This window comes from Embiotoca jacksoni, unplaced genomic scaffold (genome assembly GCF_022577435.1).
Source record: "Embiotoca jacksoni isolate LCO1_2020_lvr unplaced genomic scaffold, fEmbJac1.0.p SCAF_1, whole genome shotgun sequence".
NCBI lineage: Eukaryota > Metazoa > Chordata > Actinopteri > Embiotocidae > Embiotoca > Embiotoca jacksoni.
The window spans coordinates 2,966,948-2,994,718 of record NW_027185229.1 but is presented as its reverse complement, the minus strand read 5'-3'; the positions used below and the strand labels follow the sequence as shown (position 1 = coordinate 2,994,718).

General features: G+C 43.5%; 1 protein-coding gene across 5 annotated transcripts; it reads right to left on the bottom strand.

Annotated features, from left to right (window-relative positions):
• Positions 1 to 500: 500 nt before the first annotated feature.
• Positions 501 to 26,001, bottom strand: rbms2a (RNA binding motif, single stranded interacting protein 2a). 5 transcript variants are annotated; one of them, XM_069155432.1, is made up of 14 exons: positions 25,828 to 26,001; positions 15,045 to 15,199; positions 9,859 to 9,917; positions 9,016 to 9,107; positions 6,114 to 6,289; positions 5,947 to 6,026; positions 5,712 to 5,821; positions 5,490 to 5,533; positions 5,200 to 5,293; positions 4,335 to 4,385; positions 3,823 to 3,933; positions 3,323 to 3,403; positions 2,614 to 2,701; positions 501 to 2,153 (listed from the first exon to the last, which is right to left on the bottom strand). In XM_069155432.1, the coding sequence occupies exons 1-13, from the start codon at positions 25,897 to 25,899 to the stop codon at positions 2,621 to 2,623; spliced, it is 1,206 nt and encodes a 401-aa protein (XP_069011533.1). In that variant the 5' UTR covers positions 25,900 to 26,001; the 3' UTR covers positions 501 to 2,153; positions 2,614 to 2,620. The 5 variants fall into 5 exon arrangements, with proteins under 5 accessions (XP_069011533.1, XP_069011542.1, XP_069011550.1 ...); XM_069155441.1 differs by having other exon boundaries at positions 501 to 2,150; XM_069155449.1 differs by having other exon boundaries at positions 15,045 to 15,196.
• Between the last annotated feature and the right edge of the window lie 1,770 nt (positions 26,002 to 27,771).

Sequence of the window (27,771 nt, the reverse complement as noted above, 5' to 3'; positions counted from 1 at the left end):
ACCGACTCGACGGCATTCAAACAAGCCTGCTGCCATTTCTCTAGTATTCACGACTTAACGTCAATCCTGAGAGAAATCAGGCCAGAGGAAGAAAAACATTAAGGCTTCGCTAGAAATTAGTTTTTGCAGAATTTCGGATCACTCACAAATTCATTCACTAAAGGCTGTAAGAATCGTCTTTAATGGCACTTCCATGGTCTGGTGAGCAGTCCTTTGTAAAACCATTATTTCTATTATCTACATATATACAGTTTTTGATGTCTGTATAAATTAAAAGTTCGACATATTTGGATATACGCGGTGACGTGGGTTTCACTCCGTGTGCTGACGGGAAGGCTGTTGGAGCCGCGACACCGACGATGCAGCATCAGCGGGAATCTTTTGGTTCAGCTCTCCGCTCAGACACATCAGGACAGACGGTTAGGAACGGAAATTCGTGTGAAAAGAAAACGTGATGTGCACAAAAAAACAACAACCCCCCCACCCCCCCCCCCCCCAAAAAAAACAAACAAACAAAAAACAGCATCAATCTGTAACACAGAGAAAAAAACAACAACCTACTCTCGATTTATACAAAAAGAAAGAAAACAAAATAAAGAAGCTAAAATCTACTTCTAAGATTAATTCATCAAAAATAAGGCAAATTAGCTCAAAGATTTTCAAGTGACAGACAAAAGGAAAACAAAAAAGACATTTAACTTTCTACCAACTAAAAATCACTGACAGATTAAAACTCGGGTGACAGCAGCATTGGAAAAAGAAAAAAGACTTCCAGCTCCCGTTCCTATCAGACAAATTATTCTCAGGGATGTTGTCCGTCTTCCGTTTGATTTTCCTCATTGCTTTTTTTTTTTTTTCTCTCTCTCTTTCTAAACTACGTCTTAATTAAGTGACTGTATTGTTCTTTGTACACATAATCTCTCGGTAAGTTAACTATTCATTTCTTAAAGCATGTTCGCTTCGTCCCTTCGACGGTCGAGAGGATGAATTTATTGATACCTCATGGTTCGCCACAACAAAACCGCTTAAAACCACTTCTCATAGACGGGGACGTAACGTCGCGTTACCTCAAAACAAAACGGGACTTTTAGTGTCAACAGGCCTCATTTTTATGGTTTATTTTCAGGAACTTGAAATGGATTGTCATCCAACCATCGAAAAACTCAAGAATTATCTTAATGAACCAAATATTAGAGTTCATAATGTGATCTTTTTGTCCATTTCATCTTGCCTTTATAGACGACAGTATTAAATAACTTCTTTTCTATAAATGTATGATGAGCTAAAAGCTCTAAAAAATAGAACTATAATTCAAATATAAATATAAATAATTGATTGTCTTTTGTTCACTTATGAAAGAATGATTTAAAGTAAAAAAAAAAAAAAATAATAATAATTTGACTAAACTATAAACAGTCGATGTTTTCATCATCTGTGCGTGAATAGAAATCTCTGCAGCAGTTACAGGCAGAAGTAGCTTTAAACGGTTTAGCTCCCACGGTTAGCATGACTCGACACATCAGACCAGCAAAAGTGTGTAAGGTTTGAAATCTGTACAAATTGTCGCCCCGGCTGCTGCAAAATCGAATGTCAGACAACAGACATCAGGAAATAAAAATAAGAGTTTGCATATTTTACAAAAAAATAAAAGACACATTGTGTTTCAACTCTTCCTTGAATCACTCTGAGACGTCCAGAATGCTTTGTTAAAAATAAGAATTTGTTATATTACGTGCACAAAAATAATGCTCTGTGCCTTTTCCTCCTCTCCCACGTTTTTATATATATTTTTTTTACGTTTTTATATATATTTTTTTTTAACTTCTTTTGTTCAGTTATCAAAATAGATCAAAACTTCTCTGAAGAAGATTCCCACCTTTGGTTGATCAACTCTTGAGGATGTGAGCAGAAAAGTCCAATGACATTAAGTGTTGTCCTTTTTAAAAAAAAAAAAAAACAAACAAACACAGACACACAGAGAGACACACACACACACACACACACACACACACACACACACACACAGGCATTCACACGTGTTCCTTTTGTTATCCATGTTCAAGTCCGGGTGCTTGTTGATGGTACGGAGCACAGATCTCGTCCAGCTGAATCCTGTTTGATGAGATTCACGTGGTGCCCTCGGCCCCATCCTGCTGGGAGCCGGAGGACACACAACCCAGCAATGATACACAACCCAGCAATGATACACAACCCAGCAATGACACACAACCCAGCAATGACACACAACCCAGCAATGACACACAACCCAGCAATGACTCAACACACACTGAGCATAGTTCAGAAAACACAAGATGACTGCAGATGTCTTCGTGCTGTACACAATTAACTAAATGAGGCATTTTACATATTGGAACAAATTATTGTTTAAATTGTCAAAATGCTAAACTTCTTACTGATTATATCTCCAATACTTTTCTTGCAATATAGCAGATTAATAATGAGAAATTTCAGTATTTTCTTGAGCTTCGTAGTGGGAATTTATTACGCCATTTGTAATGTCAGTCGCGCTGCTTATTATTTGCCCCTTTTGACACTTTAAAAACATATTTATACAGTAAATGTGATTTTGCAGAGAAATGTTCTCCGTCCTACCTTAGCTTCACTTGGTGTGTTGGTATGAGTAGTTTGTGTGTTCTGCGGGAGTCTCCATGGCAACCTGTTGCTGTTGACCACCATTTTCCTGCAAAAAACAAAAAGAAAAAGGCAGGTTTAGCAACTTAATAATTCATCACAATGTGGCCGTTAGACAGAAGACGACAAATAGCTTTTTTTTTCCTCCTCAGAAATGAATGTCTCGTGCTTTTATGCGATGAGCAACGACCAAAGATGAAGTTTTACATCTGGAATCTGTTGACTTAAACCAGACAGTGCATCCTGCGGGACATCTTCACTCCAACACAAGCTGAACAAGCTATTTTTACCTAATTCAAGTATTTGGCTGAAGTTTATTACTTAGAGACACCAACCTCTTCCTCTCCTGCTTCTAATTTACTCTCATCCATCCAATCACAGCCTGACGTCCTGACCTACTGCCGGGCTTCTCCCCATTCAGAAACCTTCTCCTCATTCACTGTGTTGCTGATCCCAGCGGCTCCCACCACTATCACTGAGCTCCACCTTTCAACAAATGACTGGACTCCCTGCCGGCTCAGAGGTCCTGCTGCAGGATCTGAACATCACAGACTGGGAGGTTTCTGCCCAAAAACAACAAATCGCTAAAAAAAGCTCTTTCAGTTGTTTAATGGAGAAACCTATATAGATCCGAACTACATGTCTGGACAGTATTCTGCACTATACATACCTCTACTGGGACATTGGAGGGAGGCACTGGGGTGTACTGGGGGATGTAGGTCCCCTGCATAGATGTGTTGGCCGGAATATACTGCAGAGAGGAAACACAACATGTGAAGTATTTGACATGAACACTTGAACTGTGTGATTTTTAGTTGTGGTGCCTGTGAAAGTTAAAGTTGAGCTATTACACCAATTCAAAGGAGAATTGTGATTCTAATATTCATCTTTAGTACGTTCTTACTGCAGTGTTGTACCGTGGAATTGATGAGCTATTTATAAAGATATCTTTTAGTTTGTTTACTTAGTTGTTCTATTTAAAAAAAAAAAAAAAAAAAGAAAACCAAGTGGAATTGTGAAAATGTTTTTGCATTCATATTAAATATATTTTTTAATGATAGAACAGCAGGCCATTCTTTCATTATTTCTTGTCCCTAACTTTGTGTGTGTGTGTGTGTGTGTGTGTGTGTGTGTGTGTGTGTGTGTGTGTGTGTGTGTGTGTGTACTGACTGTGCCCGTGCTGCCCATAGACAGGTGGCTGAGTTGCTGGGCGAGAGGTCCCATCATGGACGTGGGCTGGATGGACATGGCGTGATCCATCGTCGGGGTAAGAACTGTACCCTGTGAAGGCACAAAGCGTGAGTCACCACCATTCAGTCACATGACACTAGTGAAATCAATGATGAGCACCATTAGCACTTTCATTTACACTGAGCTCCGTGTGTACATCTCCATTAGTTACATCGTGGATTAAGACCGAAGCCTTGACGGACAAAGCGACAAAACATTCAGGGACATTTACAACAAGAAAAAAAAACCACTTCAAATGTCGACACCTGAAGTGTTTCAGGAAGCTGGTGGGAGACGTGGACTTAAATTTAGATTAACAGCAGCAGAGAGACGGCTTCTCTTTGTTTGTGGTCAATATGGTCAATGCAAATCAGACTGGGCGCTATCTCATCCCATTTATGCTCAAGAGGTGTCTGAGTAGAAACGAGGGTAAATGAAGGGAGCATACTCACAGCTGGCTGCATGAGGTATGACTGATGGTGCATCCAGGACGGGCTGTGTACCTGTGGATCAGGGAACACGTCTTTATATCTGAAATCTCTTCTAATCTTCCACTTCTTTCTTTTTGTTGACACTTAATGATATCGAGCCATCATTGTCACACCTGTGCAGACCTACCGGTCTGTATAACGGTGGATCCAGAAGTTCAGAGACTAAAGCGGCACTCTGACGTGCACGGAGATGCTACAACATTCATGAGTGAGGATTCCACGTTTTGAAGAAGCAAATCAGGTCAGGAGAGGAGCCAGGTTGGGTTTCTTTGAATTTGTCTCTCGGGGTCAAACCGTTTTACCGTGACCTTTTGGCTCTCCGATATGACAACGCTGAAAATGTGCAGGTTTCTCACCCGTTACGACACAATCGTCACTCCCCACCGGCCCTACTCGCTGGATTTGGCTCCCTGCTGCTTTTTTCTGTCCCCCAAAGATTTCACACAATATTCAGCGTGTGATTTCTGCTCAGGTTTCAGGTGCATGGAGAGATTACAAATGCACCAGAACCAGTGGTCACAAAAACATGTGCAACTCAGCTGCTGATGTTGATCAAGCAGCATAACTTGGAATCATTATTTGTGGAGGTTATTGCTTCCTCCTGCTCCGTTCACATCTCGGTGCTGCGCTCCTTTCGCACTCAACAGGACCGGTCTGGGAACTCTTGATCGCCACTTGTTTGCAAGTTGGCAGAGAGAGAAGACATAAAGGTAGAAGTCCATCCCGCATGTCACATAATGTGGACACGACGAGCACGGAAAAGCAACAAATAATGAATTATTCACATTTGTGCAGATTTTTTTTTTAAAAAGAAAAAATGTCTCACCTGGTAGGATGAGACAGGAGAATGCATGTAGGGCGAGAGGGACGTCTGAGCAATCATCCGGTTTGGAGCCAGACTGTAAGGTGAGGAGTAGAAGCTACCGAACGGACAGAGCAAAGTGAGACGGAAACATGAGGACAGCAGCACCGTGTCAACAATCTGCAGTATGTCTCTAACTATCTCTGCATTCCTGCGGTGGCCAGCAGAGGGCGATCTTTTACCAGAGTTCAGGTTCTGTGTTTATTTCCTGGAGGGCTGGGACTGTTTTCAGTCAGTCCGTGCATACCACTCACCCATTTTGTAAAGCTGTGGGGTCATAGGCAAGCGTCATTCCTCCCTGGGAAAACAATACGCAGGATTCAGAACCAGTGAGGTCATACAAACACCGGTGCACTCAAACAGTTCGCGAGCAAAAACAAAAAACTCTTTTTCCTGTGATTTCCCTCAAGAAATCCAAGAGAGAATAAACTGTGGGTTAAGTTAAAGAATAATAAGTTTGTAATTTGCCGTGTTACCGTATCGCCGTCTCTCGCCCAGGGTCTTCCGTTTTGCAGATACTTCCCCTGGTTCTGCCTCTTCTTCTGACCTCCGTCTGCAAACTTACATAATAAGGGCTCCGTGGGCACTGAGGGAACAACAGATCAAACAGGACAGTGAGTTCAGAGATCGCAGCGGGGAACAAAGAAACACTCCAACAACAACAACAACAATATCAGGTTTCTATAACATGAAAACAAACACATCACGCACCAGGCACTCCCGGTGGAGTCTTGATGAATTTGCCATTGAAATGCTGAATTATGGCCTCGCACTTCTCTGTGGACTCCATCCTGAAATTTCAAAGATCAGTTCAATCCCCCTTGAGGAGTAATTAAACGGGCTCGTTTTGTTATTGGTTTCAGTGTTTTCAGTCTGACCTGGCAAATCCGACACCGCGGCTGGTCCCGTTGGCATCTCGGAGGATGCGTGTAGAAATGACCTGGCCGAAGGACTTGAGCATGCTCTCCAGCTCCTGCTCGTCCATGGAGACCGGCAGGTTGGAGATGTAGAGGTTGGTGGGGTCCTGCTCCTGTTGCTGCATTAAAAAACACATCTTTTTACGGTCTAAATGAAGAGATGCGGCGCTGGTTCTTTTCATGACTCAGCAGCTTGCTTGTGTCTTAATGAAGGACAAACCTGGAAGCCCGGTGCTTTTATTTCAGCACACTTCCCAGACATCTTTTCTAATGCATTTGGTTTTTCACACAGTAGACATTTCTGTGGAGGCAGCGGTTTGACCCATCTTTCCGTAAACACCTGCCACTGCTCTCTGCACTTTAATGCTTCATCATATCTGTGCAACACATCGTGCATCATTTTGTAATCCACCAAAATGAGGATAAAGATTTTTAGTGCCTGAACAATAAACTAAAACCCTGAATAATTTGTCAGCCATGCAAAAACCACATGGACGCTAAATATTCTGCCATCTGCAAATATGACTTTGTCTCCAAGAACGATTTTCTCTCTAATTAAGAGCTCCTAATGGCTGCAAGTAAATTAAGAGAGATGATTCAGAGACGTATTTCATTGCACTGGCTTGAAAGTGAAACCTAGAGCGACTGCAGAAGCAGACAGGAAGCCAGGCATGAAGTTAAAGAGTTCACAGAGCAACAGGAGCCTGGCAACCGAGAGAAAAGAGGCCGGGCTTCGAAGAGGGGAAGGGAAAACAGAGAGCAGAGCAGAGGGAGGGCGGGAGGAATTAGTGGCTCAAAAGGTTAATATTTGGTACAGAAGGAGGCGACTTAACAGGACAGGAAGCAGTCGGAGGCAGATTAGCGATTAACAGGCTCTTCTCTTTCTCCAAAATAACATTTATCTCTATCATTGCCCACAAGTAATAAAGCTTTTCATTGCACATTAAAGAGATGTAAATTAAACAGCCAACAGCAGGACAGGACCGCCGGTATCCAGACACACAGGCAGGCAGATTTAACAGAGGTGTCGATGTGACGGTATTTGTTATTATAGTATCTGAGTATTTATGGCATTAAGGTGCGTCAACAACTGTATTTAATGGAGACTAATTACCTGCACCACCTGGTGAGGAGATAACCTATTTTCTGTTGAGCCATTATGTAACACTGGCACACTGCAGGAGGTCATAGGTCACATTAGACTGATAGTGTTCGAGAGAAGTTACACAATAATCATATTCAAACCAATGCTGTTGGAGATATGAACGTGTTGTCGTGGATGGGATTTGTTGAGCTGTCACAGCATTTTTGTCGTCGTCGTCGTTGTCGTCGTCGTCGTTCCAGGCCCGAGGTGAGCCTCGGCTGTTTAAGGCGTGTCTCTGCTAGCAGATCGGCCGGCTCGTGTGACGTCTGAGTTTGAACCGGGAGGTGCTGGGAACAAGGGATCTATTTTTAACCGTGCCATTGTTCCCCCGGCCCGACGCAGGCAGCTCCCTAGTGGCTCGCCGGAGGCCCGGTGGCCCGTTCAGGGACGCAGCAGACTCTGAGGACTGCGAGGCTGACTGTGTTTGGGAACAACACCGTGCAGTCGCCATGGTGAAGGTGCCGACAGGTGGAACTGCACCTGATATTAAACTTAAGACTTTTGACGACTGCGTGTTCGTTCTGACCCGAAATAACCCGGAGCCTCTCGAGTATATTTAGATTTATATGGCCGTTATCAACACCTCTCGCCGGGCACACATTGTCTGTCAGGTTTTGGTGTCCGGTTGCACTTGCAGAGATCCGTGGGATTGAGTAGCAGTCCGACGGGGGAGGCGCGGTCAACTTAGACTCGGGGTTTAGTTGCAGCGGACCGGTTCGGGTCAGCTGGCAGCGTGGATCCATTACAGTCGTCTCGGACTGGGCTGATGGGGAGCCCCTGGTGTTACATTGCAGCGGGTCTGTTTGGGTGCAGGGCAGCGGGGACGTGGTAGGGGGGCCGGGACACTGGGGTGGAGTGTATTAAGTGCTGGTGTCAGCCCCAGGCCCGGGCCCAGACGGTGGACAATGCCAGTTCATTGTGGCTGTCCCATTGACAGTGGGCGTAGCGGCACCCTCCCCTGGGCTCCCTCAATGGGGAGCCCGAGAGCCGGAGGGATCAGCTTAATGGGCCGACAAGAGTTGCTTTGACTGCAGACACTCGGACAAAGAGCTCAGAACAAGCGCTACAACGGGAGCAGGTTAGCAACATACACAGTACAGAGATGAGGGCGTGGGGGAGGGAGGGGAGGGGGGCGAAGGAACAGGAGACAAAAGAAACAGGACTGAAAAAAACCATCATCAACAAAGAGACTATTTCTGCTCGCAACTCGTCTCGTCTGAATCTGACGGAAGCTTTTCATGCAACTTTTCCTCCGTGGCAGAAATATAAAGTAGAACAGAACACACACCTCCACAGAACAGCAAAAGATGCTTTTCACATTTTCCGACAGAAACCTTGCTGCCAATCAGGCCAGTGCATGGGACAGTTTAGCTTTTACATGACAGAGAGGACGAGTGTTGCAGAGAGACGGAGACGGTTCACGGTCAGTTTAGCAAATGTCTCTTTGGAGATCAAAAAGAGGCCAAACGAGGCCGATGAAACCTGACGGGGAACTCGGAGGGAAGATAAATGGTTTAAATAGCTTTTATTATTTTTCTTTGTTCATGTTGAGTTTTGTTTTTGTAGCTTGTCAATTATCTGTGAAGCACTTTGACCTGCACGAACATGGATGAAAAGTGCTATAAAAATAAGAGTTTGATTGATTGATTGATTGATTGATTGATTGATTGATTGATTGATTGATTGAACAGAGCTGATCGAGAGCCGTCTGATTCTTACTTTGGCCATCTGAGCCTGGACCCCGCTGGACTTCAGAGCTGTAACAGCTTTCTGTGCCGCTGCTGGACTGTCAAAGTCCACGAAGCCATACCCTGTAAAACAAAGACATTCGTGTCATCTCGTTAGTCACCCTCATTATATATGTTTTAATTCTAACTTTCTCACTGAGAGTTACTCAAGAAGATGAAGACTTGGTCTCACACCTGTCTGCCAAATATGTAGCTTAACGCAAGGTGGCAGATAGCTTAGCTTATGGGGCGTTCGTGAGCAACTGGGAAGTGAGAAATGTCCTGAGTGGGAGAATACACCTGAATGTCGGTTTTTATTTGAGCTGTGAAAAGTAGGTTTGATGTTGCTTGACGTGGCAGCGAATGTGGTGAAAGGAAGAAATGTACCTGCACCGAAAGCTGAGCTCAAATAGCCCGACTTGGTTATTAGCCTGGCGAGCTGTCGTAGACGTTATTAACAATAATAAATCAAATGTAGTGTTCAAATAACGTCCACCGTTGATTCCTGCGTTGGTTTTATTGGACGGTGACGAGATCGTTTGTCTCTTTTCTGTATTCTGCTACAAGGAAACAGCAGCTTTCCAGAGGACGGCCATGTTTGTTGTCTCGCTGAACTTTTCCAATTCCCAGCTCGGCTGAAGGCGCAATTGGCGCAAAGGAAGACGAAGATCTTCTCACGTAACTCTCAGCAAGAAAGAAAATCAGCGTATTTCACAAAATGACCAAAACAGTCCAAAAGCCTACAGAATAAATAACAGCAACAATCAGGAAGAATCATCATGACAGCTCTGAATTTAAATTTTAAAAAAAAAGAAAACCACAAAGCATGATTCACCTTTACATTTGTTGGTGGTTTTGTCCAGGATGGCCTTGGTGGACACGATTTTGCCGTACCTTCAGAGACAGACAGGAAGACGGAGAACAGGATCAATGACAGGTCAGGTGAATCCGCTGCCACAACATGCAGACCAATACTTCCACATTTCCTCCGGCTGCGTGACAGGTGTTAACACGAACGCACACCCCTTCGTGCAGTCGACCGTCCTGTCTTTGTCTGCCGGTTGTACAGTAACTCCCTGGTGTTGTTTTCGACAGACAGGAGACGGCACCTCGGGGCCAAAAACAATTTGTTCCAGCCCTGTCTTTACCAAGACTGACACACAAACACCTCTCTCCTAAATACAGCTCTGCTCTGGGGGTATTTTGGGCTCCGATAAAGCTTTAAAAGTGTTGTCACCAGCTATGTCTGACTCGCAAATCGAGATATATTGACTTTCAAGGGAGCTTCACTCTCTGCTTGATCCTTCTGCAAACAAAAAAAGGAGGAACAGGATGTGTCAAACGTGACAGAAACACACGACAGGGAGCCGACCGGTAAAAAGAGCAGAATCTGTCATTGATGCTTTATTCCAAAAAAAAAAAAAAATCTCCCTGAAAAGCAGTAGATGAGGTGTTGTGTAAGACGTGGAGACGGTGCATCAGCGCTCCAGTATATTAGAGCTGCCCTCGTCTGGTGGATCGAGCCAGCGAGGGAGGCTGGTGTTCGTCTGTTTGGGCGACATGGCGTCTGGGCGGAATGTACACTGTAACCCGACGCTTCACCCCTCCAGCTCGCCTTCCTTCCCACCACTTCCCTCTCTCTTGCTTTTTCCACCCTCGCAACGCAGCGCACCGCAGGGTCCTACACTCCCGCCGTGTGTCGCTGGCCGCTCAACAGGATGACTCAGACAGTCACGACGGCTCGGATCCCACCCGGGCTCCAAGCTTAATGCCAAAACTTTGTGACCTCATTATTATTATCTATTTCCTCATTTCCTGGTGCAAACACAACCTGACCATGGATGTTTCTGCACAACAACAACAGATGCATATATATACATATATATATATATATATATATATATATATATAGTTATATATAAATACATTTCTACACTTCGGCTAACAGAATAAGACATAACTGGATTTGTGCATTAACTTCATTATCTTACTATCATGCAATTCAATTAATCTTATACAAAAAAAAAAATATTAGGGCTGGATTTTGCCACCGATTTTTCCAAATCTATTCAATTCCAATTCACAAGGTCCCGATTGGATTCGATGCTTTAGTTCAAACAGCCGAAACATTTAAAGACGACTGCAGGCGTCAGAAAAAGTTTTGTGTGCAACTCGTTGTGAAAACGTAGGCAGGTAAAACTAACAGATACGAAATCTACCACAATTACTCACAGACTTTCAACCCGAGCAGAGGACACATCGACAGATTAATAGTGTGGTTTGTCACCAGACGAAGTGAGTTAGATGTTGGACTTGCCGTCCTCTCGAGGACAGATGAAGACACGCTTCTCTTCAGGCGGTTTTCATGGTTAGATGGCGTTTGTTGAGTTCCTGTTGTGAGTCTTTCTCTCTGTGTTTCCGTGTCGTTTTTGAATAACAGTCAAATATTTCCCAGTAAATACTGAATTGAATTACATCAAAAATAATTGATCATGCAGAGCCAGATGAACTTTGCATCGGTTAGGTTTTATAGTTTCCAAATGTCATCCAACAGCCACAAAGTTAGGGATGAATATATACTCAGGATTAATATAATTGAGTTTATATGTAATCTGTGAGTTTGCCTGAGCACAAACGTAAACATATTTTCGAAATCTTTAACATCGTATAGTTTTATTATGGGGTTATATTGGTAATCAAAACTATATTGATGTTGTGCTGTTTACTACTTGTGAATAGCAGTAAACAATACAACAACAATGGAGTTTTGATTTCTAATATAAAATGTGGAAAGTGTCTAAAGTTAAAACATGTATACATGAGGACGAACCGTAAAACCAGAAATTTCTCTCAGAAATGAAGTAAATCTGTTTTGCACTGGTTTCATTTCACAGTGGCGTATTTTCAGAAACGATTTCTTTTCACTGACATAAAACCTCAGAACTATTTTAGAGGACCTCGTACACAAACAGCCGTTTGAGACAAATTCTAATCAGTTTACTTCCTTTTTTTTCTTTTTAGGGTGCTCCGTGACCTGCGACTAAATTTAGTCTGAAGAGAAAATAGCCGAGCATCAAAAAAAACCAAAACAAACAAACATGAAGAGCAGCGAAATGTTTGTTATACAAGCTCAGTGAAAACTGATGACGCAAGACACGCAGCGTACATCCTGTGTATGTAGTGGGTCAGAATAGCGTCGTGAAGCATTCGGGATGATTATTTTATGTATTTCTTACAGTCTAACGTTCAAAATATCAACACAAATGGTTGTTAGAACCAAAATTAAACACATAAATGTACACAAAACAAAAATTTGGCCTAAAATTCAACTTAATTATCTTGTTTATCCAGAAACCGAAAGATTTTCCAGGTCATAATTTAGATAGTAGTATTCTTCCTTTTTCCATTCAGGTTGTCAGACTTAGAAAACAGATTGTGCATCGTGATTTGCGATAACTGGAAAGTGAGTTGCATTTCTTTTCTACCTTAAGACTGTACAGCAGAAACGCCCTGATATTAATGTGTTTACATCATCTGACTTTGTCCTGAAAGCCCGGAAAAGAGGGAAAAATGTCTTATTGTGTATTATTGATTAAAAATGTACTCTGGCTTTTTGTATCTGTCGCTACCTTTCCTGGTTTCTAGGCTGATGCCTCCAAACCGCAAAAAAAAAAAAAAAAAAGACTAAAGTCCCATTGATCTGTTTTTTTCGGGGTTTTTTTTTAATCAGAAGCGTGACGAGGAAAAACAAAAGGCGTGTTTCATGTTTTTCCTCCAACAAAGACGCCCGCCGGAGTTTAAAGGTCAACAAGCAGTAACTGCGTGACCCTGCGTTTACCTCGGCCGCCCTGCAGCCCACCGCGCTGGCTGCCGAGGCCGGGGACTTAAAAGACAGCCGGAACCCATATATGGCCGTCTGACATTCTTTCCCAGCAGGCCGTGCCCCCCCCCCCCCCCCCCCCCGCCCCCGCCCCCCCTCTCATCCACACACTCATTTAGGTTTTCCCCTCAACAGTAGCCCTCCCTCCCTCCCTCCCTCCCTCCCTCCCTCCCTCCCTCCCATCCACCTCTCCAGCTTCAGTCCTCTCTCCACTTGTCTGCCACTCCACAATGACTTCTCTGTAAATCTCCCCGTGTTTCACATACCGACCGCAGATTTCACATTTTCTCCGATTGTTGCAGCACGTATGCGTTCGTGCTCCGTAGCTTTGATAGTTCGCAGCGTTTTTATTTGTAGGGTAAAAGACAAATATGTAACGAGGGAGGGGCAGCGGCGCGCAGAGTACGATAAAGCCCGGCGTCGTTGGGAATGGCCGATACGTCTCCACGGAGGTGTGTCGTTACCGCGGATGAAACCTGGAAATGACGAATGCGTGACTCAAGTTCACAAATCACGCGTGGCGTAGCGTAGCGTAGCGTAGCGCTGACCTGCATCAGCCAAAACCTGTTGGGGTGCTTCATTACAGCCTTTTATCTGTGCGCGTGTGTTTGGAGGGCTGAACTATCGAGGCAAGTCTTACTTCACTGCGTTTGAGCCTCACAGAAAGAGCTGAAGGTTAAATGAGGACATGAGGAGGAAACATGCTGAACCCTTCTCCGGCCCCTTCGCTCCGTCTTCACCTCTACGTCTTTGTCACGCCTCTTTGCATTTGATCTATTTCCCTCTCAGGCTGAACCATTTTGTGTGGAGAATTTTTCCTGTTTGTTCAGAGTTTAGTTGTAAATAATTCTGCATCGTTATTCACAAACCGCCGAAGCAGCTCCTTTTCCTGAGCATCAAATTCTGTCCGTAAACGATTTGATTTGAACAGATGAAAAGCACACGGAGCTGCTGACAGCAACAGATGTTATCTGCTCACGACCAGCTTGTTGTTACGTCATCGTTTTCTACAAATTAGCATCAAAGATAACTAATCTAAAGAAAACCGGTTCCTGGTACGGCAGAGTGGAAAGTTCAACCGGCTCTGCTCCGACTATAATCTAGTTTACTGTAAAGAGATAAGAGACAATGCACACAAAACTCAACTTAAAAGCAAAGTTTGACTTTCTAAAAAAACAATTGTGAAACCTCGTTCAACCACATCTGACATCCGAAACTGAAAACCATCAAACGCTCCTTTCATCCTTCCGACGTGTTAAACTTTTGGCCTGTTTGTGAGCTGGTATTTATATTCAACCGGGATAAAGCAGGCATATTTTGCACGTGTTATTGAACCTGAATCGTTCAACATTTTGGGAAATATTATTTGCTCCCATTCCTTTAGAAAGCAACGAGCCTCGCTTAGCTCGGTGTAAAGATGATCTTAGCTTCACAGCTAGCACGGCTCCGTTCAAAGTGCAAAGATCTGGAAACCAGCTCCTCCGACGTCGCTCGTTAGCATCTGACACTTCACAGAAAAAACTCAAATGACATTGTGTAACTATTCCTTAATGCTGATCACAACAGCAGGACTCCAGGAAGTCCCGGGGCCAAGTGTTTGTTTGCCAAATAGTTACGTTATGTCTACATGGCCACTTTTATTTTCCATTTTATTTCGTACTGTACGCGTACGAATGTTATAAACAAGACGTTAATTACTGAGATGTAGCTGTTGGAATCGAGTCAGGCCAGATTTATTCCTCTTTCAGTGTCATCTCAGCAAATCGAACACCTCATGGCTGTAGCTTCATATTATACTGACGGATATGACAGTGGAATATTTTTTTATTTTTCCAAAGTCTTAGCAAGAAAGTGAATAAACATATTTCCCGAAGTGTCAAGTTATTCATTTAAAAAGATGTCTGCGAGTGAAGACGAGGAGTCCCCGAGGCTCAGTCAGCTGGTCAAAGTCTTCCAAACTTCACCTCACTGAGCTGCTTCTACAAAAAAACAACCTTTCAGTGAGGCCGTCGAAGGAAAGCGAGCTTTTAATTTGACACGAGGGCTTTTAATTTGAAACTGACACAGGAAGTTGCAGCAACCAATTGTGTCACTTATTCGCTCATGTTGTGTTTTCGCTCAACAGCTAGAAGATCACTCACGGTTGGCAGAGTTTGACCAGGTCCTGGTCCGTGGTGCCCGGATGGAGGCCGCGGATGTACAGGTTGGTTTTACTCAGCTGCTCCCCTCCCCCGCCACTGCTGTTGCTGTTGGGACTGGGGGGCGCCATCTGGTGGCCGGAGGACACATAGGCCTGCTGAGTCCAGAAAGAAACACACAAGTTACTTTTACTGCGTGCGAGCAGCGAAACGCAAACAGAAATAATTTCCCCAAACACTCGACGTTCTGAAACACGGAAAAACACCGGACGAGTGCAGCGATGTTTTTATTCAAAGTGTGAAAAACTCAAAAGGACTGTTAAGAGATGGAAAGTAATCCTGAATGAAACAGATTATTATGTGGGAGCTGCGAAAAATGATATCATACAGCCCTCATGTCAACACTCGGCAATACTGCTTTCTGCGGGGAATGTGGGACCTCTTGGCCGACTTCTCCACATCGGGAAAAGGGGCCTCTTATGCTTTCTCAATGTTGGGTTTTTGTTTTTTTACTTTTTTGGAACCACACACAAAAAAAAAAAAATCCTGCGGTGAAAAACCAAAGACGTAAAGATCTCAGACCAACATTTAGTTAGTCTCAGGATGTAGGATTAAATAATAGACTCGATGTTAACAGCTTTGTAGTGAAAGTCTTCTCTCCGTTGATAAAAAGCAGATATTTCTAAATGAATCACGCACATCTGCTCCAACTTCTATTCGTCCTGAACTTCAACACTGCGATCTGTCGTTAAACTCTCAGATAGTAGTTACCGAGACCCTGAGGGCCATGATGCTAAAGATAAATAATAGGACTTCCTGTTGCGACCTCTTCCTCGTATCTTACTTCGGCTTGTTGTGTTTCATCCATCTCTGAGGATGAAGTGCCCGTGACTACTAGTTGTAAACTCCAGCAGTCAACTAGCCGGTGACTCACCACCAGGCGCACCAAAAGGATGTTGCGCAACAACCCGTGCATCATCTCATCTCGCTGCGGGACCTGAGGCTCTCCTCGGAGACATCAAACCAAAGATTGTGTAACCGTGCAGATGCATTTAGTTTAATGGAATAAATATGGTTTCATTATCACTTTGCCTTCTCAAGAACTCTCCAGGAATAGACGTTGTGGCTGTTTTTCTAAATCAGATGGAGGCAATAAATAGCAGCACATGAGACCGGATCACGTTGCGTCTCTTCGCGGTGAGAAAAATGACTTCAATCACCTTAATTTAACAGCTACATTTCTTTAATTCAGTGTAGGGAGGAGTAGGAAGGAAATTAAAGCAGATATGCTCCCCCTCCCTCCCTCCCTCCCTCCCTCCCGGCTCGGCGGAGTGCTGCTGCGAGGCCTCTTTTGAGAGGCTGATTGGACGGAGCCGACAGGAGGACAATGGGTTCATTTGACGAGAGAGGAAGGGGTCACTGATCAACCTGGTGGTGTTTGGGAAAAGCCCAGCAGGAAGACACGGTCCAACCGGGACCACCAGCGAAATCAACCAATCCCGCTAATTAGACACCATCCATAAGGCTCTCAGACAGCCCCTCTGACCCCCCCTCCACACACACACACACACACACACACACACACACACACACACACACACACACACACACCACCAGCAGCCTCAACAACAACAGACTCGGTCCTCTGAGGATGATCCTCCGCTGCAGTGCTGTTTGCATGTTTTGGTTTTGTTTTTTTTCATGCTCGGCTGGTCAGATGGAGGTAAAACCTGCTCACAGTAAAAAAGAAAAAGAGGCGTGTGTGTGTGTGCGTGTGTGTGTGTGTGTGTGTGTGCGTGTGTGTGTGTGTGTGTGTGTGTGTGTGTGTGCGTGTGTGTGTGTGTGTGTGTGTGCGCTCGCTTCTTTCTTATCGTTAATTCCAGTGATATTTACACACGTCCTCAAGTACAAAGGCACAAACAGCAGAAGGTACACGGCGACTCGGACGTCAGACTCGATTTTCAGTCGTGCTTCCAGTTCAATTTAAGAAATCAGAGATACTTTAGTCATTTTAAGAAACTACGAAACACCGATATCAACGTAAATATCTATTCTCCAAAGTGACAACAGAAAACTGTTGCCTACAAAAAAAGCAACATATTTTTGACAGTTTCAGCAAAAGTTGTATGTAATAATTTTTTAGAACAAATGAGTTTTACTGCATTAATTTGAAATTTGTATTTTTTTACAATTAGTCGAATAATCAATTAGTGAATCAAAAGAAAATCAATCGCCAACAATGATGATAATCGATATTTGTCCGAGCTTCTCAAATGTGAATACTTTTGTTTGTGGACTTCTGGTCGGGATGAATCCAGACATTTTTTTTGGCTGCAGGTTTGGAAAACTCTGACTAATCAAGAAAATAGTCAATAATGTAAATAATCGGTAGTTTCAGCCCTAGTTTTTTTTTTTTATTATTATATTTTCGACTGTCTCCTTCTTGTAAATTTGAATCATAAATGAAGCATTAATCATGTATTCTTTAAAAAAAAAAAAAAAAAAAGGACTTGTTGATTTTTGTCACTTCAGTTGACATTCTGCCGGGCGAACACATCACGCAGCCGCTCGTCCTTCTCGTCTCAGCGTCATTCCTGATGAATACGCTTCTGGAAGCAGCTAATTTGTGAATGAAAGAAGAGCTCCAGCCGGTACCACGAGCAACACGCCTTAAATCACCAACCTACACACACAGGAATGCACACTTGTACTGTTATTTTAGCACACGTGATTCAAAAACTCTTCAAGGAGCTGCATAAAAAAAAACAAAAAAAATAATTGAGTGATGTATGTTATCCATGACAAGTTTTCTTTTTTTTCTGGGAAACTGAAGAACAAAATTTGTTAGGAAGTAATCTGAGCTAATAACGGGTTAAAAGTCTTTAACAGACAAACCAGTCAGTAATTACGCAAACTTCGGTGAAGAACAAATTGGTATTCAAGAAAGTGACTTTCTGTCAGGTTTATTTAGAGAAGTGGCCTCATTACACCACTAAACAATTACAAAGGTAATTCAAACTTTAATTTAACAACACTTTGTGGTTCAGTTCTACCTCAGTCTGTCAGCTATCCTTCAATCTACATGTAAAACAGCACAATGGTAAATTCTAACCTTCCCATCAAAGCAGTGCTTCCTTTATGATATGATTTTTAAACTGCTTACAAAACATAATTACCCAAATTTAAAGCACAAAAGCTTGAAACAACATTTTCTGCCCTGTAATCACCTTTCAGGCTATTTCTGTCATTTTTAGATTGAAGCCCTGAAGCTGCGTTGCTCGTCCTCCTCCTCCTCTTCCTCTCCTGGACCTGAAATATCACTGGATTATTTTTAGGGTCACACATTTCTATAAATAAAACCAAATCCTCAAAGTTTACGTCAACTTACATCGAGAGTCTGGAAGCTGGCGGGAAGTGTTGTTGGTACTTAACACCGTCTTTCACCTCTAAAATAGGACAAATGTGCGCCTGCATTTAATGTTCGACGATTCGAAGGCCAAAGTCAGATTGTCTTCCGATAGATTCGTACCCACAGAAATATCCTCCACCCACACACCTGTACATCGCTGACGGGGGTGTGACCACCGTGTCTCCATCAACCCTCCCGAGTCTCGCTCCACCTGTGTTTTTATCGCCGTCTCTGCCTGCAGGACTGCTGACCCGAGTTTGACCCGCTGACTTCCTGCCTGTTGGGGGGTCTGCTCCGGCCTGCCCGTCCTCCCACGTCCTGCCTGCTTCCCCTCCTGAAGCACCTGTCCTTTCCTTACAGGCGGGAAAGAGCCATAACTGTGTGACCAGCTCGCCGACTCGCACGCTAACGCTCAGATTTATGTCCTCCCCCGGCCGACCGAGCAGCTCGGCGGCTTGTATAGAATTACGCCGCCGAGCTGCCGCTCCGCATCGACGGAGGAAAAGGAGTCATGGGAATTCAAGACTTAAGAATCTCCATTTCTGAAGCAGCGAGTAACGTTTTGGACGAGCTACCGCATCGCTCGGCGTTTGGCTCGTCCATCAAAATCACACGCAGTCAAATTTGACAGTTCATTTGTCGTAATGCTTGTGTCACCATGACGACTACAAAACGCACCGGCGAGGTCTCTATTTCGATTTCGGTCAGAACGCACGCTCCCGGTGAAGCTGCAGAATGGCGGACGGGGCGGAAATCCTCTGCGTCTGCTCCTGATCTTATCACGCAGCCGTTTGAATGACGAGCGCTGCATTCCTACCAGGTGACAGCGACACCGAACTCACGTCCAGACTCGTTGCTCCGTCCTCCTTCCTCGCCGCCTCCGGCCCTCCCCTTCCTTTCGTCTCTTTGAAGGCACCTTTTAGTCTCCAGGTTCTCCTCGATCGCACCTTGACGCACGCATGTGCCGCGCGCACGCGTGCCTTTAGAGGCGGGGGTCGGGTGGCGAGGGGGCCCGAGAGCTTGGAAACGGATAGCCGCCGACACCGGCCCGCTCAGCTCAGCTCCAGATCGAACAGAATGTGAGACACAGCCAGCGTCTGGCATCGCTGCAGCGCTTTGGCATCGGGTTTCTGACAGCTGTGCTTTCTCCAAGGACTCTGTCTCCCTCTCTACCTGTTCACCTCGGCCGGCTCGCGCAGTTGGCAGTCAAACTGGGGAGCGGGCCAGAACATCTGACGCAGTAAACAAAGAGGAAGATAAACATATACCTGACAAAGGGCCAGAAGGACAAAGGTGACTGTACGGCAGAGTTCAGAGAGGGCAGACTCACTGCAGCACAACAGCTGCTTCCACACACAGGACGCTCGCTGTCATCTACTCCCGGTTGTTAAGTTGTCATAATCGTGCATTTATGAGTTTATCTGATACGTGTTAATCACCTCGCGTACACACAGGAACTGTTGTTTTTTTTTCCAGCCTCAGATAATTCAGGATTCAGGACACAGTTTCTTTATAAATGCAGTTATAACACCGGCAATCGTTTAATCACACTTTGACCCGCTGACTACATTTTCAAGTGCCACAATCTCCCCGGCCAGATGTTAAGTTTTCATACAAATGATTTCCCCGAGATGAATACAGATTTTAAATTTCAGAGAAAAAAGGTTCAGGTCCAGTCGTTACGAGAGGCGTTTTGAATTTGGTACCGATTCGATGTCAAAATCCTGAAAACGTGACAATACTGTTTTTTCTATGGTCCCGAAGGAGAAGGAAGGTCGAAGCCTGAAGCTACCAGACAGTAAAAAAACTGATGTGGAATGACTGCAGCATTTGTAGGTGCAGCAACCGGTCCGCTTCACACGTACGTTTGGAGATATTTGACATTCCTGCCCGACAATGACAGAAAAGTTGTCGACGATCCAAAGTCAGAATGGAAACAGCGTCAGCGTTTGAAACCAAAGGAGGAACTCAAACTTATCCGAGCATCTCAGAGACGGACATCCGGGTCTGTCGGCAGGTCGGACAGCGAGTGTGTCATCCAGTTCCTTCAGGACGTCGCAGTCCTGTCGATTAACGCAAACTCAAGCAACCTGCGAAATTTGAAGCCGTTCTCGCAAAATTCCTGCGATTTGTCTGCACAAAGCGTCGTCAACGGAAACTCTGCTGAAAGTATTACGACATATAAAGTCCAAACTCGCTTTATCAACAACTCCTCATTTACAATCAGCAAGGCTCTGCTCTCCCTCCTCTCACCGTCAGTGGGAAATGTACGTTGGGGTTTTTTCCGCAATTGTAATCGCAAAAAATCTCTTAAAACTCCACAAATTACAGCGCAATTTTTTACCAAAATCTGCTTCAAAATCAAGCATGTTTTAATCGTAACAACCAGAAAAAAACCTGTGAAATCCTGGAGGAACTGTTTATTACATGAATGCTTCACAAAACAGAGTTCCTGAAGGCGAATGCTATCTGAGGCTAACGTAGCGCGAGCTCAAACTGGATGCTGCTTCAACAGACTGTCTGTCAAAATTGTGTGTGTGTGTGTGTGTGTGTGTGTGTTTGTGTGTGTGTGTGTGTATGTGTGTGTGTGTTTGTGTGTGTGTGTGTGCAGCAGCTTTTTGTTGAAATACGAGCTTCTTTTTTCCATCATTTGGCCATCATTTAATTCTACGGTGTAGAATTTGGCATCAAGAGTCGTAGAATTCAAACAGTATTAGTTGAGACGAGCAGGTTTCAGGTATCGTGACATCTCTAATCCCACCGATACGTACTTTAATCTTGGTCTTTATGAGCCGTTCGGGTCTGGGCAGCTCGTTTGTTTGCAGATAACAGCTGCCTGCTGCTTGCTGGAAACGGGATTAATGAGAACTGCTCGATGGGAACACAAAGTGAAAATGAGGCTGTGAAACAGAAATAAGTAAATAAAACCAAATCAAAAAGATTGCAAAGCAGCGGAGTCATCGTGGACAGCAAAATGTGACTATCTGATTTAATTCAGTGTTAATATCAGACCTTTAACCGTAAAACGTTTGCGTTATCTGTTGTTTTTTTATTACCTTAACTTTTCATTTTAAGAGCAGCAACAATGTAAATACGTGTCAGAGTCTCAATCCTTTGTTTTGTCTAATTTTTTGTGTCGTGGTTTCGAGAAACTTCTGTTTTGAACGTAAATCCAAGAAAGTGCGGTAATAAATGAATGAGGTCCAGTACACGACGCTTCCTTTGCTCCTCGCGGCTTTTGTATTCAGTGTCACGCTTTCTGGTTTATGTTTAAAAGACAACGCTGATGATGATTTTTCATTTTACGCTGGTGTCAGATTGACTTCATTTTACATGTCCAGCGCGGACCTGCCGGTTTGGGTCCCGTCGGTGTGACAGGAGAACCCGCTCGCTCGGGCTTGAATCGTGTTTGACGAACTGTAGGTGCTGTCGTGATCAATCACGTCAGCGCTCCTTCGTGTCAGACGTCTTAAGGTCTCCCAGCTACATAGAAATGTTTTTTGCTGAGTTTTTTGTGATTGTTGCATTAAAAGAAATGTTGCTGTAAAATTGCAGAAAGTCGAGGAAAAGAAATTCCATTTTTTTAAGCACTAATTGATCAAAAGTAACATGCAATGATTTCTTTTGATTATAATCATGTTGCACATGACAACAATGTTTGAGTTCGTTTAACTTTACTGAGCCACGAGGCTCAAAGTGATAAAAATGTGACGTATCTTTCCAGAAGAGACGGTCTGTGACTGCAACAAAGGTTTCTATAAAGTCTCTCAACTTGAAGTGTGAATGAAACTAATATAACACACAGCGTTCCTCATTTTAATGAGAAGAGCTCTTTTCCCACAAACCACCTCCGGTTTCCGCGCTCGTTCCGGTTTTCTCCGCAGACTCGTGCCGATTGTGAAAGAGGATTTTATTTTTGTTGATAAAGCGAGTGTTGTTTTGAAAGCCGACTTTACGGCGTAAAACTTTTCTGTTGACGACATTGATCGCTGAAATATCGCCTGAATTCTGCAAAATTGCAAGCTGCCGCGAATATTGCGAAGATATCTTGAATTTGTGTTCATTAACTGCGATTGCTTTCAAATTCCCTGCATGGACTCCATTTACAAACAACTCGCTTACTGGGAAGGAACTTCCATTCAAAGCTGGATGTGAATTTATCGAGACCAACAATTATTTGCTTTCTGCTAACAATTTGTTGTTTGCTTTCTTTTGGCGAGACAAACCATTTTCTGCACGTGACTGTTGCAAACACTGAATTGATGCTAACAACAGACCAAACATTTCACCAATCAGCCTGTTTATTCTGAGCAACGTGTTTATGTGGGACATTTTTTCCTTTATTAACCATCAAGGTTACAAATATTTTTGAACTTGAAGCATCACTTTAAATTCCAAAACTTCAACTTGTGTCACGTGCAGCGGTCTCCCTCAGAGTTAACGTCTGAAAGGTTGCGGAGTTTAAAGAGACAACTTTAGAAAAAGCATCGGGACGCTTTATTCCTGCCGCCCGAGACCTTTTTTAGTTCGACCCTTTTCGTCCAATCGAATCCAGCCAGCTTCTTTCTTTCATGTCTTTTCATTTGTAGTTGTGCTTTGACTCCGTGGAGTCTGTGCCGAGGCATCCGGAGCTTTACGTCACGGCAGTTAAGTCGAGGTTTGTTGAGAAAGACTCCCGCCAAGAAGAGATCATAAAAATCTGAATGACAAGTGGAGGAATAAGCCTCTCGGCGAGGCCCCGACCGAGACCCGTGATACCTTAAGGAGGGACAAGCCGCCTCCTGTTATTTTTCCATCCAGGAAGCTTTACACGGAAACTGACCAAATTTGATTTGAGAACATTAATTCTATTTATTTGAGGGAGGAAATGAGGTGCTGAGTCAGGGGAGGAGCAGCTGGCTTCGAGCACAACAGAAACCCAACGCCTTTTCAGTCGCCGGCCTCCGCAGTCACCTCGCGCGCACACAAAGGGCGCTTTGCTCACCCTTCACCGGGTTTATTCTGCACGCAGGCTTTTACTTTGTGTGCTCCTGTGGCTCAGGTATACGGCCCAACGACAGGATGAAGAGGAGGAAGAGGACAGGACTTGTTCAGAATCCCAACGCAGGAACTTGACCTCTGTGTGAACTTTAAATAAAGGAGCTCGGGACCCCCGAAGCATCAAACGTTTCCCACCATCTCCGTCGCTCTTTTACATTCATTATTTGTATGTGAATTATTCCCATGACGACAGACTGAGCCGAACAGAAAATTGCAGCTGTGAATATTTTCTGGTTCCTTTAATCCTCCGTGAAGATAAACTGAGTATCGGGACGAGCCTCCAGCTTTGGGAAAAAAACACCCGTTGACATGTTTCACCATCTTCTGACTTTTTAACCACCGAACAGCGAATCGATTCATCAAAGAAAATGATCGGCAGATGAGAATATTATTATTGTTATGTTGTCACATCTGTGGTGTGTACAAGACCCCTGTATACATTGAATACTAAGCCCAATACATTACTAGAAATAGCAATAATTAAAATCAAAAAGAAGAACGATGAAGGCGTCGTTCTCCTTCTGATGATGCAATGACAACAACGGATCTTCAAAACTACAGAAAAACGACTATTTGCTAAAACTAGAGCGAAAACGACACATTATTTTCATTATTAATCTGTCGATTGTTCTTATGAAACATTACAAAAATGGAAATCTCAACTTCCCATGAACACGTTAAGCATTTTGACAATAAATACTACAAAGAAATGCCGCAAACTTTTTCCAAATTTTTGCCTGCAACTAATCTATTGTCAAAGTCGTCGCCTGTACGTAGTAGAGTAGTTATAAACTGCCACGTTAGTTTTACATATTGTACCAAACATTAGTTATATTGAACATATTGCCAGAAAATGAGCGATATAAAAGAATGAAGTGCTGACGCTCTCGACTGCCCAGCTTTTTTATTTTTCATAAACGGTGACATTTAACATCTTCGTCGTTTCCTGTGATCTATAAATGAGGTTCTTTGGGAAATAGCCTCCAAAATGAAGCCCGACCTGCAGCAAAGAGCTGCACAGAAATATATATTCAACATCGCTCAAATTGTGAGTGTGGGTAAAAAACAAAAACAAATTAAAGGCAGCGCTGTTTTCCTCAGACAAGCACAAGTGTTGACATCAGCTCTGGGAGGATGAGCAGCCAGGCGGCCGCCCAGATCTCAGGCGGGCAACATGTCAATACACATTTTAAAATTATGAGTTCAGGAGCTCACAGCTGTGAAAAGCAGACGGGGAGGAAGTTAAGAAAGAGCCAATGAATTTAAAAACCGTAGCATGCAGAAGAAAGGAGCTTTAACATCACAGAGGAGACACATGTGAAGGAAAATGGACTTTTAGAAGCAAAAAGTTTTCTGAAAACGAACTTTGCCTGCAGAATATTATAAACCCGAGAAGTAATGACGGTTTTTAATTTGCTTTTTTCGTACAAATTGTCTGAGTCCTTATTGGTTCCAGAAGTGTCAATGTCAACAGTGAGTTGCAGCCACGAAAAAGCGCGATTCATAATTCTGGGAATGTAGTCATCATGGTGTGGTGGGATTTTTTTTTTTTTTTAGGGGTGGGGCATATTCCGCTTTCAGATGGGAAACCAGGCAAAAGAAAAGAAAAGAAAAGAAAAGAAAAGAAAAGAAAAGAAAAGAAAAGAAAAAAGGGGGAAAACTTTGTTAAGTTAAGCGGCAGCGCAACAATGAAGACCTGATTTAACAGCAGATAGGAGATCCGCGGAGGAAGAGGAGGCACAATTCATTTTGTAACATGTTCCCTGCGCTGCGCTGCGCTGCGCTGCGCTCGTCCTTCCTCCCTCCCCCACTTCCACAAACACACATCCAGCCGGGGACGCGCTATCCCGGCACGGCACACTTACCCACAAAAGTTGCTCTCCACCATTGACTTTTTTCAAATGAGTGAGCAGAGCCATATCCACATCCTCACCGGGACTGTAGTAGCCTCGCGCAACACAAAATACTACAAAATTTAAAAAAATAAAAATAAAAAACCACACACACACACACACACACACACACACACACACACAGAGGGCGTCCGGCGTGACAGGAGCGAGCGCGAGCGAATCCCCCCACCGAGAACACACCGCTGAGCCCGGCGGCTCCGTTACCGGAACATTCACTCCACCAAAGTCCGGAGTTAAATTCAGTACGTTTAGCTTTTCAAGGACACTGCAGCTCACTGTCACAAGCCCCTCTCTCCTTTTTCTTTTTTTTTTTTTTTTTTTTTTTTTTTTTTTTTTTTTTGGTGTGTGTCGCGACAGACGCGGGCGTGTTGCCCTGCAGGGTTGAACAAAGAGGAAGATCGGGGAAAGGCCCCGAAGCCTTTACCTTTTTGCTGTTTCTGTTGTTGTAGCCGTTGTATGGGTTGATTCCTGCCCTTGGCGGTACGGAGAGCAGCATTTTTCTCGGCGCTATGTCCGGAGCGGCGAGCACAGCCCAGGCTGCCAGCTGACGTCAGCAGCTGGGGAAGTGAGAGCCTGGAGTCCCGCTGCTTGACTGCAAGTGGTGCTGCTGCTGCTGCTGCTGCTGCCGCCGCCGCTGCAGGGGGCCCCTGGGCTCCTTCAGGGGTTCCTTCACGCGGCTGTGGGGGTGGGAGGGGGGGGTCCACAGAAGAAGAGGGGATTAGTTGAAATTCATGCACCGCCCGGTGTTATTTCACACACCGGGGGGGGTTTTGAGTTGAAAATAACTGGACAAGTAGCTTTAAAAAAAAAAAAAAGCACCAAAAAAAGGCAAAACACTTCCAATCCAGTTATTGTGCTTTTGTCAGGATCACTCTCTGATCTCTTTTCACTCCCGGCATCATGACTTTACCTTTTATGAGCAGTTCTTCAAAAGAAATCCCATAATCTTTTCATTCAAAACGGCTTTATTGGTAAATATTTGGGCAGTAACACAACAACAGTAATATGAATAAATACACAGCTATATCACCAAGCTTTTTACACAGTCAGCCACAACATTAAAACCCTTGACAGGTGAAGTATAATCCTCCACAATCTTTCAATGCTCAACGATTAGCTCACAGGTAATAAGGATCATAATGTCCAGTTAATATTTACTCCGGTGATTCATTTCAATGGTCCTTTTGTAGATTGTAATTTGTGGTGCTGTTAAACTGTGTTATACTGAGAGGTGTTCCTAATATTTAGTCAACCCTATTTCTCTGTAATAACACTTTTATTTGCACTATGCACAATTGCACCATTGTTTTATCTTTAAATATGTCCACTTTTGTCTTATTTGTCTATTTATGTCTGTTTATATGTTTGTACATTGAGCGCAAGTTACAACCGGAGTCAAATTCCTTGTGTGTGTAAACAGACCTATTCTGAATCCAATTCATTTAAATGGGAGAGACAAAATATTAGGAACACCCTTTCAGTATAACCCGGTGCAGTTCAACAGCACCACAAATTACAGTCTACAAGATGACCGTTAAAATAAATCCACACGTCTCTTAATCAGATTGATTTACTGCTGGGAGGGTGTATTATATAGTAAAATATTTGATGTAAAGTATATTTAAAATATTCCTTATTTCACTGAGAGCTTTACATTGAAGGAGGAAGAGCATCTCTGTCTTCCACGTGTTGGCTTTTCTTTGTGTTGCCATGATTTTTGAGTGTCTTCCTTTTTTTCCCGATGGCCTGAACATGGTTAGGATTCATCTCTGCTTTCTATCTCTGACAACGCAGAGATATTCTGCCAGTTTTTTAATCCACTTTCAGGGCCACATAACTTTCTAATCTACTCTGGTTTTTAGTTGCGTCTCTCCGTGTCTGTTCCAAATCTTTACATTACCTTATAATTCGGTTTGCTCTGATTGGTGTTTGGAGAGCGGTGTGTGTTGTGAGCGTCTTCACAGAGTGTCTGGCATTCAGGGATATTTCTGAGCTCAATTAAATGTCTTTAATATATATTTATATCGCATGTAGATATCCTATCTGTTGCACACCTGTAAACCTTTGAAGCAATATCTTCTACAGAAATTTGCTATTTTTATTTTAGGAGTAGGATGTGTGTGAATTGTGGATATGAACAACATTGAGTCTTCTTCGTTGCTTGTGAATCCTTCCCTTTATGTTTGTTTGTTTGTTTGTTTGTATTGATTGCAAAGTACTCTTTAAACTTTTTAAAATACATTTTCAGTACAAACACTTCAATCCATATAAAAAAGTTGCGAATTCTGAATCGTTATAATTTCCATTATTAACATTGAATGTAAAAGTTTAGCCTGTTCACATAATTCAGTTTTATGGTACGAAGATG

Coding starts and splice junctions, on each gene's coding strand:
- rbms2a (XM_069155432.1), bottom strand. CDS start 25,899: ATGCTGCTCTCCGTACCGCCAAGGGCAGGAATCAACCCATACAACGGC. Junction 5,822..5,946: donor GACTCCACCGGGAGTGCCTG/GTGCGTGATGTG, acceptor TTGTTCCCTCAG/TGCCCACGGAGCCCTTATTA. Junction 4,386..5,199: donor CTCCTGTCTCATCCTACCAG/GTGAGACATTTT, acceptor CCTGATCCACAG/GTACACAGCCCGTCCTGGAT.